This window comes from Branchiostoma floridae, chromosome 9 (assembly GCF_000003815.2).
Source record: "Branchiostoma floridae strain S238N-H82 chromosome 9, Bfl_VNyyK, whole genome shotgun sequence".
Lineage (NCBI taxonomy): Eukaryota > Metazoa > Chordata > Leptocardii > Amphioxiformes > Branchiostomatidae > Branchiostoma > Branchiostoma floridae.
Window position 1 is genome coordinate 23,815,190 of NC_049987.1, and position 12,811 is coordinate 23,828,000.

The 12,811-nt window shown below is 41.3% G+C and overlaps 1 protein-coding gene across 1 annotated transcript; it reads left to right on the forward strand.

Annotated features, from left to right (window-relative positions):
- Positions 1-3,493: 3,493 nt before the first annotated feature.
- On the forward strand, positions 3,494-12,556 carry LOC118422363 (basement membrane-specific heparan sulfate proteoglycan core protein-like). The gene is made up of 11 exons (XM_035829883.1): positions 3,494-3,807; positions 4,326-4,468; positions 7,020-7,182; positions 8,016-8,163; positions 8,494-8,609; positions 9,014-9,268; positions 9,604-9,775; positions 10,239-10,384; positions 10,741-10,866; positions 11,609-11,809; positions 12,374-12,556. Exons 1-11 carry the CDS (start codon positions 3,531-3,533, stop codon positions 12,487-12,489), a joined length of 1,863 nt encoding a protein of 620 aa, XP_035685776.1. The 5' UTR covers positions 3,494-3,530; the 3' UTR covers positions 12,490-12,556.
- The last annotated feature ends 255 nt before the right edge of the window (positions 12,557-12,811 follow it).

Consider the following 12,811-nt stretch of genomic DNA (forward strand, 5'->3'; position numbering starts at 1 on the left):
AAGGAAGTTCATAGGTTAAAGACACAAGGAATCTCTGTGTGTTTAGTTGCCTTACCAGTCAATCTTTGACAGTTTGATTTATATACCACAAGTCTTGCACAAATGCAATCTATGTTGTAGTGAGATTGCTTCGCAATCACCGCCTAGTGGAATTTACGAACGTATCTGGTTACAGACTTTCTGACGATGCGAACTTACCATCATGAAACCACCCGAGGGATGTAACTTCATCGGGAAAGAAGATAAATCTTCGCACCGAATACTGTACAGGTCTTGACTAGGTGCCAAGCTAGTGTAATATGCAACATTCCCATTCATGCATTATACAGCCCTATTTTCTAATATTGCTTTTGTGTTGTGTAATTGCTAAAGTCATTAAGATAACGTTTATGTCAGACACAAGAGAGACAGTTGTCGATTGCTCTTCAGATGAAAATATTCAAAAGTTTCTTTGTGTAGCAAATCTTAGGTTGAACTCTATGACTAATCGTTACACGAGCCCAAGTGCGAGTTGATACACCGTCAACATCCCCACAACAACTTATCCTGGCTCTGGCAACTGTTAATGTCACATTACTTCCGTCTTGCCTGAAAAGGCTAACATCCCCGTTAAGGCTTTTATACCACAAGTGACCTTTAACGCTGTAATAATCGAATAGACGAAATATCAATGAACTGCAGAAGAGCAGATGAACTGACATTTTGCACTTCGTTGTGCGTGACAATGTTCAGTAAACGCAACATCATCTAAATGTTCTAAAAGGCACTATCATCATGACCAAATCCCTGTCATCAGTACATACAAAGGGTCGCAGAACCGATACACCATAGGAAAATGGGGCGTTTCGTCTACGTCTGCTAGGCAAGCCAAACCTAGATAATACATGACTCTCGCAATTCCACCTGGTGCCACAATACCGCTACATAAAAAGTTTTGTTATAGAGGCGTTCTCACGATTGTCTTGAAGACCTAACTATCTGAAGTGATTACTTATGCTGCATTTGTACAGCCCTTTATATAACTTTAAGTTCATGTATTATTTTCATGTGGTGGTGATAAGGCGTGCGGTGGGATTAGGAGAGTTGATGCTGTAGCAAACATTAGTAGTTGTGCAGACTTTTCTTACGATAATGCCAATCAACGTTTACTATGACATGTAGGTCTCTGTTTCTACCACGCACTTGCGATTACCCTACGGGCATGTACTTGCAAATAAACTCTCGTTGATAGAAGTTATATAAAAGCAACGTTAAAGCTCAAAACGTGGTGTTCATCCTGAGTGTCCCATGTTTCCAGTTAGGCAGACATAAATCACCCATTGTCGCGTCCCGCCGGAGTGAGGAATATTAGATTACCCCTGCTGGGGAGGTGACAGGATGACACTTCGTGGGACAATACCGCCGGATTCCGGCAGGATGACACTTCGTGGGACAATACCGCCGGATTCCGGCAGGATGACACGCCGTGGGACAATACCGCCGTATTCCGCTCGGCAGGAGAATGACTCAGGAAAGCCAGATGGTTTCCTACACCTCTGACCCATCAGACTCACTTATGTAAGACACGTGTATTAATGTATTAAAGCTGATGACTCAGGCAATGGTGATTCAGTTACATGGATGGCATCCTCGCACGCATCAAAACGTTTCCGTTTCCAAAAATGTTATCGACTATACTGAAACTCGTACAATGTAGATACAAAAGGAGCAAATATATGCCACACTTCAAAAACAAAATTTCCACAAACGGATAACAATGTACCAATTAGAAAGTAAACTGCATGCAAAGACAAAGATGTGAAAGAGCAAAAATTAAGAATCTATTCAAATTCAAATCAATCTCTACAACTGGATTAAAAAAAACGGATATTTAATTTATCCAGTTGTAGAGATTGATTTGAATTTGAATATTGCTTACCTGGATGTCTAACCTTCATAAACGTATTAAGAATCTATTGTACGTTATTTTAAACTCTATATGTTCAATCATTTCTTCAAGTTTTCTGACCTCCTATATTCTATAACGAAGGCAACATTTTTGCCAGAAATTTATCACCATTCGTTCGCATCAGTTTTGTGGTTCCCCAGAGGATGTCATCCATACAACTGAATCATAATGCCTTATCCTGTTACCAGGCTCCTAGTGAGCTACAATTCCTGACGTGATTACCCAAGAAAGTAAATTGCCTCCCTCCATTCATCACACTGTTCTGACACAAAAGATTGAGTGCATCGCAGCTGACAACGCAGAAGCGAATCCCACACGAGTTTGCAAAACTTACAGCCATACCACCAGCTGTCCAGCTATTGGATGCGACAAGCCCTTTTACAGGTGAATTTGTAACATTGCATACTCGGGAAAAACAGCCAAACTAAATTATAGGAATCTTTTAAAAGTCTTTTCGTACTAATCCGTCTCCCGTCGCTCCTGACCCGTAGTGTACTTCATCATCCCGAACAGAAGCGCGTTTCCTGGGGCTTTTGAATGTAGCAAAAAGGAGTTCGTGACCCCAATTTTGACAAGACCCAGTGATGCATTCCCTGATGACGCGTTCCTGTCTGCACAGTGGTAATCAGAAGAGAAAACATAATTCAATCTCAGTAGCTTTTCACCACAGCAGTCGGTACCGGTCCATGTCAAGGAAAGACGTTTGATGTATAGCAATAAAGAAAGGCATCTTTGTACAAGATAGCACTTACTCGACAAGGAACTTGGTTGATATGGGAAACATCTTCCAAAAGTTCCTTCGATAACTTTTTTTGTGCATCTTAAAATTATATTGACTTCTAACCTTCATTGACGTAAAGGCATATTTCGTTGCACATGTCGTATGTGATCTACAACATTGGGACCCCTGAAGAAACTAAAAAAAGAGGAAAATGTTGACCTAACTCGAAAAAGCTATCTTGTTAGCGTAAACAGGAGTGCGTATTCATTCTTCTGTGGTGAACCGGAGAATGATAACAACACATGGCATCGCGTGGTGAAACTGTTAGTGTGTTTGGCCTAGAATCGAAAAAGTCCGGGTTTTGAATATCACTTGACATGCCCCAATGCTGTGTCCCAGAAAAAAAGCACTAAAAGTGACCCTTCTGACTTAGGTTAAGGACATCGATCAATAGGACTTTAAATGGAGGTCCCGGGTTTAAGAAAGTCGCACCTCAAGCACGTTAAAGACTCCACCGTGGCACACGGTACTATAAAGATTATGGGTCCTTCCGGTATGAGTTGATAATCATCTGACAATCCAATGGTCACAACTTGGGCAACTTCTGTCGTATTGAGGTCATTAGGGACTGATTACAGTCATTTTAGCCCCGCTGATTACGATTCAGGAGAAGAGGAGAGTGTAGTCTGGCCATCCAATAACACTAACACGAATTAAAAGTGACGTTACTTCGAAACTGTAACTTATGAATCAAGAATAAAGGGGGAATAGGTAAACTCTGCCATTCACTTTGGTAATATCTGCTCAACATTTTTTTCTATTACAGTGCATGCAGTGTCTTACCGTGCCCGTCCGGAGTCGATGACCGTGAGAGAGGGTCAGACGGTGACGCTCAGGTGTGCCTTCATCGGGCTGACGTCACAGAGTGTCGTCATCTGGGAGGGGCCGCCCAACTTTAACGTCATGTCCACAGACAGGAGGGTCGACTCGCTGTACAAGAGGCACCGCATCACCGGGAACTCCGGAGTGGGGGAGTACAGCATGGAGATCGCAGATGTGCAGGTGTCAGACGAGGGCGGCTACAGGTGTAGCACGTTAGGGCTGCAGGAAAAGGCAGAGATGATGTTAAACGTTATAGGTAAGTAAGGCACAGATACCTATACAAAAGAACAACTATATGTACGATTTCTTTAAAAGCGCACAGATATGCATACAGACATTAGATGGAGCGTTAGTAGTTATAACGAGTAGCCACAAAGCAAATATTAAGAAACACCAACGGCAGACAAGCACGTAAGTTAGGGCTGCAAGAAAAAGCAGATATGTTGAACGTTATAGGTAAATAAATCACACTAAATACTTACTCACGCATGTATTAACTGTAGCGTTGGTGATAACTATCATAAAAGGGTTACGGGACGAAGCATACTTAAATCAACACAGACCACAGACAAGCACATACGTACACGGATACGCAGACACGGACAAACACATGTACAGAAATTAACAACAAGTGAGTTAGGAAAGTAAGGAATATTAGACAATACAAGTGTTTTAGTACCACATTGCCTTTTCGGAAAGCTGTGCTTGATGTCATGACTTAAGTCAACCATTGTAAGGTAACTTACTGTCATGACTTCATCAATTTCATTACAGTGCCAATAAAGAAACCGCCGAAGATCGCAGTGAGAGACTCAAGCATTTTTGCCGGCCAATCACTAACGCTGAGCTGCAGGACAACAGAGGGGTCGCCACTGCCTACACTGACGTGGTTCAACGGTACAGCACAGGTCAAGCAGGTATACTGTGTAAACATCTTTAAAAGAGCAACATGGTTCAAACGCACAACACAGGTCAAGCAGTGTAAATCTCCTTACACTTAGGTAGTTCAACGGCACAGCACAGGTCAAAATATATATGTACTGTGGTGTATATCTCCCTACATTAACGTAGTTTAACGGTACAGAACAGGCTCAACAGGTACTGTGTAAATTTTCCTGGTCTAACGTGGCACAACTGTACAGTACAGATCAAACAGGTACTGTGATTGAAATCTCCATACATTAATATGGTTCAACGGCAGGTCAAAATCCCCCTGCACTAACATCACGGTTCAGCGGTACAACACAGGTGAAATAGGTACCGTGTAAATATCTCCACACTAGCACCATGGGTCAACGGTACAACAGGTCCAATAGGTACTACTGTATAGATCAATGTCTTCTCATCTCAAACCATTTTGTAAGGTGTGAAGTTAAACGTTACGGGAAGATTTCAAGTCTATCCAGTTACTTGAGTAAGTGTAGGTGACACTGCTTACTACCTGGATGTCTGACCTGCATTGACGTCCTTGGTACAAAATGCAACTTTCCTTCAAACCATCTATAGCACATATACAATTAGACGTCTTGGAAAATGCACTCAGACTTCTCGCTACCCTTGCTTAACATGGTTGACTACGAGAAATTACATTGTGTGGTGAGGTTATGAGTGAAGCCATGTCCTAATCATGTTAGCTTTTGCCCCTGGTAAGGGCTTTTAACCTTTAGTTCATTGACATTGTTACAAAGGCTGAAGCATGTAGACTTTCTTGGAAAATGCACTTTACTTTTATTTCATTTCTTTACACGATTGTAGTATGGAAATTGCGTTTGTACCATGGTAGACTTTTGATCCGTGTTCTTAAGCCATAAACTTTTGTCCTTGGTGGGACTTCCAACCTGTATTTCCCGGATATTATTGCCAAGCCTATTGTAATTATATTTCAAATGCACTTCAGACTTTTCTTCCCTACCATGATCCTGTAGATCAATTGGATTTCTGTAGTTCTATTGGATTTCCATAAGGCCATGTTTCCACTAGTCTACTAATTGATCGTTATGTTCTGAGTCAAAGTTGGACTGTAGTTGCCAACACGAAAAATTGACCTTCCGAAAGTTTCGACTTCAGTCCTTGTTAAGGAATGGAAAATCCACTGCTACGAAAATCTGGTACCAAACTTAACTTTGATCCAACTCCTACCAAGTTGCACACAGATGAACTTTTAAGTAGACTCACTAGGCTGTTTAATTTAAAGTGTAATGAAGAAGACAAATTTCCTGGAACTCATTGCAGCCCTGTAAGTGTAAACCCCTGCCAACTTTCCTGGAGTTCATTCAGCCCTGTTAGATACAGAACCTTGCCAAATTTCGGGAAATTCATTCCAGCCTTGTTAGGCAAAAAACCTTGCCAACTTTCCTGGAATCCATTATATCCTGTTAGATATAGAACCATGCCAAATTTCCTGGAATCCATTTCAGCCCTATTAGATAGAAAACCTTGCCAACGAAAGACTCAAGAGGGCGGACAACCACTCAACTGTGTTTGTAATTTAAGACAAAACTTGAATATTTCATGGCACATTTCCGGCACCTGTGATTTGTACAACGAAAGCCGGCAATGTACAAAATTATAGATGGGCTGGTAACACTACACTGTCACATGAAAAATGTACCAAGCACAGATAAGTGCCTCTTGACGTCTATGGAGATAGATGGGGCAAGAGCCACAAATTTCAAAGGCAGCAGGATATTTATAACATATGACAAAATGCATGATGCTGGGGGAACATTGGAACACCGATCTCTACAGTCGCATCTACAAAAATAATGATAGCCCATACTCTATTCATTGCTCTATTTTCGACGTTTTCAACTTTATTTCACATGCTGGAAGATATGTTATAGTGATATCGGTTTTATGGTTTATCATGTTACACTGAGGGATCCTTGACTTGATATGTTACATTTGTATTATGCGTCCACATATGTTGCAATTGCAGATGATCCTTTAAAGACTTGTGAGTTCTTTTCAACGATCTTAAGATGTACGTGAATAAGATGTGTGAAAGATGAGAATGACAACGCAATGTAGCTTAGATCAATCCCCATCATTGGTTGAAACAGGTAATTTTACGTTTCGTGTCATTTAACTGAACATCGACTTCGTCTACTTCAATAGTCCAATAGGCCTTTATTCATCAACATAGAAATGATTAAGTAATGGAACAGAAGTGTAGATAAATGGCACTCAATTATTTCATCATCTTCATTTTGTCTACATTTTCGTCTGTTCCAAAGAACTAAATGTCCATCAAGTCATTGACGGCTGTCACTATGTTATAGACACCCTGTGGTGTTAAATAATATAGCAAGTGGCAGGACAAAGCTTGATGGGTTGGTCACCATGCACGGTGTGAGATTGAACAGAACAGTAGTTTTCCAGGCTACACATTGTAAATGTTTTGGCAGATTTTCGTTCTGGTCAAATTGAGTTTAACGGCCTATTGAATAATTTGTGTTTCTCTTTTAGAGAAATAATAAGTTGGCAGAGGGTGTGGCGATGGCGAGCCTGGACCTGGTCCTGTCGGAACTCACCAGATGGGATCATGGGCGAAACTTCACCTGCATGGCCGATCAAGGCTACCCTCAACTAGCAGCTGCCACTGCGTCATCGACGATACTCAATGTCAAATGTAGGTATGGCCTTGTTATCAATAGGCATATGCACTTTTTATAAATAGGCATATTTCAGATGCACTTCGAGAGTATGAGACAGCTACTAAAACATTCACTTCCAGTTGTGCCACTGCCTTGCACATGTTCTAGCTGCAACTGCTTCTTACTATGTTTTAAATATACTTAATGTAAGTGGTCACGATATCAACCTACTGCCTAGTGTCCACAATGTATTGTTCTTGACACAACCTTAATAAAGTAAAGTAAAGTAAGTTAAGTATCGTATAATCTTTGTACATAAGTTGACCTGCAGCCTGCTGGATTGAGTAGATCTATGCATATATTTTTGACATATGACAATAATCATCATTGTATTTAATAGAATTTACGTTTGGGATTCCATATATGGTAATGCTTTACGTTTGTAACCACAGTGTAAGCAGCGACCCGTAACTGCAGCGTGTAATACTGTACCATGTCAGTATCGTCCTGAGTAACGTAACAGAGGGGCAGCGTAACGTCTGCTGTGGTTGTACATTACATACACACGTTGGCAGTGAATAACGAACCCTGTTGGTTATTCAATTAATTAAAAACTAGACGAAATTATTCACCAATTAATGCATTTAAATTGCTGTCACAACAAAACAAAACAAGAAAGAAAATATCATTGGAGGGGCTCATCAAGCGTGACCTAGTCTCGTGTTCTCTCGTGAACGAGATGTGCTGTCAGACATCGAAAATTTGAAGGTATGAGCCTTGCCTTGAAAACAGTCACTGTTGGAAGAAAATTTGTAGTAAGAAAGGAAATAGTTTTTGTGTGACAGTTTAGTCATTGTTGTGTCCCCAGACTCCCCTGTTGTAAGGATCAGGTCTCAGTCTATTCAGGCTAGTGAAGGGGAGACGTTAGACCTGAGCTGTGACGTGGACAGCAACCCACAAGCCGCTGTCTCGTGGAGAAAACTTGGGGGAGACATTCCAGCAAATGCAGAAAACAGGTAAAATTGTGTTTTCATGTGTTAGGAAGAGATTAGCTATTGTTCAGCTAAACAATTGGACTCAGCGGATTGTTACGTTCTTGCAGTCTTCTTCAGGTCAGATGTCTGTCACTACAACGCTGTTTGACCTTAACAAGGCGACAGTGATCGTTGAAAATTTGATCTTTTGTGTAAGACGAAAATTTAGCATTGCACTATGATAACTACCAACACAGAGGAATTTCAATGATGGATGATGGATAACGTGATGGTAAACATGACGTTGTGTGTGGAAATAGCTTGTAAAACTTTTACCGAGACAGACTTCTGTCTCCTACGTTCTGACTTCAGAGGCGGTACACTCCGCCTGCTGACATTGGACAGAACTGCAGCAGGCGTGTACCAGTGCCAAGCCAACAATGGCATCTCCCCCAGTGGAGTCGGGTCTGCCACGTTAACTGTGCAATGTAAGTATCATACTCTTACTCTGGCCATCAGAGCTGATATTGTATGCGTTGTTTTGGGTTTGTTAATGATTTTTAATCCTATGTTCTACTACTTTTTGGTATATCGTAGTGAATGCATTATATGTCAAGATTATGTTACGTTTATTCTTTGTTCCCAGATCAGTTATCATTTTGAATAGTTTCCATGGAATCAGTTACACAGTTGACACTAAAGATTTATAACTATTTCGACTGTCCATTAAATTTACGCAGTTGATTATATTTAATATGAGCTCTGAGGAAGATGTCTGACAGGCATCGAACCGTCAGCGGTTGAAAATCACTAGTTGTGAAGAAAAATTCTTCAATATCCTATATTCTACCAACGTGATGAAATTATATATATGTGTGTTTTTGTTACTTAGATCCTCCTCATATCACTTCTAACTTTAACCGTAAGACGAGTCCATTCGTGGGACAGGAGGGTTTCTCTCTACTCTGTGAGGCGGAGGGATATCCGGAGCCGAGGGTGAGATGGAGGCGGAAAGGTACAAAGCTGTACTTCGGCAACCCTCTGCAGTTCTCGCGGATTGACTACGACATGGAGGGAGACTACGAATGTGTGGCTTCTAATGGTCAGATGAGGGATGCTGTCAGACAAATATTTCTGGATGTAAGAGGTAATGATACTCGTCATGCTTGTATGTTTAAAACCAGTTGAATTGCCTTTATTTAAAAAAAAAATTAGACTAGCCTTTGATCCTTCTCTATGGCACGTGACCTGAACAGAAGTGTGACGTCAGTGACGGGTCAACGGTGCCCGGTAGTAGGTATCGCCCCCCGTCTCGGTTGAGGGATAGTCGACGAGCCCTATTAAGATCACCTGGCAGGCCTTTAGTCATTTCAACTTTAAAAGGATCCAGAGTTTGCTGGTAATCGATGAAAAAAGTGCGCACAGTTTTTATGTTATCGATCACCGCTTTAGATTTGTGTTTATGTGTTTCGTGATTATCAGGAAAGCCATACATCAACACGGTGAGTTTGAAAGTGTCTGTGCGGTCCGGAGACACGGCCAGACTTGTGTGTGAGATTCTGTCCGACCCCCTTCCAGAGGAGACAAGATGGCTGCGGCGTGGGCCCGGGCAACAGGACAAACCGGTTACAGCAAGTCAGAGACCCGGAATCAGGTAAAACTCTCGTAGGATTAGAATCTTGCACTTAACATTATGTAAAACAGTTTTAAAAGGACCATTTAGACCACATAGTTTCAAAGATATTTGAACATCCTAGTTAACGTTTTGAAATGTCTATAAATGTTATAATTCTAAGGAAGGTGGTTTCCGTATGTAATCGGAAATGACGTTTTATACAGATGTCAATTTCATAATCATACAGGAATAACCCAAGAAGAAAGTGTATATACATCGTACCCCTCAATAAGGAGGTTTACAATTCTAAGCACGTTTTGCAAGGTGAAGTATAAAGTCTTAAAAATTCTACAAGTCTTTAAATTAAAATATATGCATAATTATATGGCTTCCGTCAGTCGATTAGCATACCAATGTCAAGACGTGCTATGTTCATGTCTAAGGAGCATTCACCTTTGACATTGCGCATGCGTACTTACAACCCTTCTTACTGTATGCACAGAGAGGAGGAAACGACGTCACCACGTGGCGTGACGAACACCTTGGTGATTTCTCACGTGGGCCGTTCTGACGGCGGAGTTTACGTCTGCGAGACAACAAACACGTTCGGCACCTTCCAGAGGGAGTTCCACATGGACGTCAAAGGTGGTTTGTGCGGGTCTTATCCTACAGTTTTCTTATGAATCCATCGGTTTATAAATGCCAGTATGATAAAATGACGTGTTCAACATTCAATGTTGTCTACGCAAAATCCTAACTAAAGATTGCTTTCAACAATGTTTGCCTTGAATAACTACTCACATGTTTCATTACACGAGTAACATTTAACCTTAGATAATGCAACACAATTATTACAAAAATAGGCACCAATCGACATTCATGGCTAAAACACGAGCCGTAGTGAAAAAGGCTTCTTGAAAAAAAACTTCACGCTTCAACTGACTTTAGCTACTTTACTTTGCACTTTGAACTCCTAAAGAATCAATCTCCAACCGTTGTTCCAGATACCAACACGCAGTCCGTAGTCATCGCCTCCGTTACAGTTATCGTGCTGCTGATTCTGTTCGCCACGATTTTCGTCTGCATCGCCAAGAGGACGGGGTTGTCAACAGGAGTCAACAAGAGTCGCGGTTTGTGTCAGATTTCTAACAGATATATAGCTTTGATAGAACCTAACGTTAACCGTTTGCATGATGTGTTGATTATGATTCCAGCTGGTGCCAATGACCAAGTTTCAATCCTGTTTAACAACTTAGCGTCAGAATGTTCAAAAGGGATAAAACATTTGAAAAACACAGCAATAAATGTAGCATTAGAAAAGTAGCTGTTTGCAAGTGCTACAAGCGCTAGCAAATACATCTAATTGATACTTTTCTCCACGTGGTCTAGCTATAGCCTCAAACAATCTTCTACTCTTTTACTCCAAACATTCATTCACATCTGCATGGTAACCAGCCCCTCTAGCACTGTCCTGCAACTTGCTACATTATGTAATTAAACACCACAGGGTGTCTACTTCATCTCCAATAACTAGGCTTACAGTCGTCTGGTCATTTGGTCTTGATTGTTTGGAGAAGGGAAAGAAAATGAAGCAAAATAGCGATACTTGAAAACATCTCAAATTGTCGTTATCATATACATACCACGTATGTGGCGTAACTGGCTAGTGTTGGGCTTGGAATCTAGAGGCTCTGGGTCCCCTAATCTTGCAATTGGAAACGACACTTTACACACTACTTTTCCTAATGATGGAGGGACGCCCACCGCTCTCCGGCTATCCTGTCAATAGTGTGACAAAAACACAAAACGTATTTTTCTATTATAAATATCACGAATATGCAGTCAATCTTAATGTACTTTCCACACCTCCAGAGAAGACCACCGGGTCAACCCTGACAGCTTCCCGGGCCCTCCCTCCCCTGCCGCCGTACCTGGACGCCCGGTCCGCCCCGGCCATGGACCCGGACTGCGACATGGACGGGCTCGAGCTGCAGGACTTTAACGGCACCCTCAAGCCGCGCCCTCCCCCCAGGGTGGACAAACAGCCCTACTCCATAGGACTATCCTATCCAAGTAGGTAGATACACTTCGTGTATTTCTATGGTTGTTTCTGAGTTGAAAATTTAACGATAGAGAGTTTGGATAAGGGTTATTGTCGTGATATCCGTTTCTGGCTACTGTTACTGCTGCTGTCAATGTCTTTAGCCAAACGCTGCAAGGTTCCTTCATGCTATTAGCATACTTTTCACAATGACGATCACAGACTGAACTATGTACTGTTGCTATCATCCATTCATTATTGTTATCATTATTATTTTGTTATGATCATCGTTGCCATTTATATCATTGTTAATCGTATGTTGATTTGTTATTTGTTTGTGATTTTATGCATACTACTTGTATTTTATTTTCGTATACACAATGCATTTCTTTATTTCATTTGAAAGCGTGTCAGATACATAAAGCTGACAATAAGGCAGTGTAGCTGATATTACCGATTTGACGTTTATCTATTTGTGCTATTTACACTTACAATGTAAAGCAGTGACCGTGACAATCAGCTTGTCAACCCAGATGGGAAACAAGACAGAATATAAATTTGAAATGAATGAACTCTGTCCCAACTGACCCCTGTAGGTTTGATGCACCCCCTCCCTCCCTACTCCACTGTGGAGAGACAGAGGCCGGACGGGGAGGACAACATGCTGGACTCGCCCTACCTGGAGGACCCCTGGGAAACGGAGGTCACTTAAAACACCAAAGAGGTTCAGACTTTAGTTGTAGTTGATATAAACATACGACATCTACATTTCAAAGACAGATAAAAAATACTAAAAGGCAAGTTTTTCAAGCAAATATACCATTACATGGTCTAGTCTTAGAAACTACTGCTATGTTTATATTGTCTTACTTAAGCTTAACCAGCCCCTGCCCTGCCACTTGCTACATAATGTAATCAAACACCACAGGATGTTTGCTAGTAACCATGGTGACAGCTGTCCGGTCCAGGCCATTGACTTGGACAAAAATATCTTTCCCTGTCGTTATTGTAAACATGAGACTACAATTTGAAAG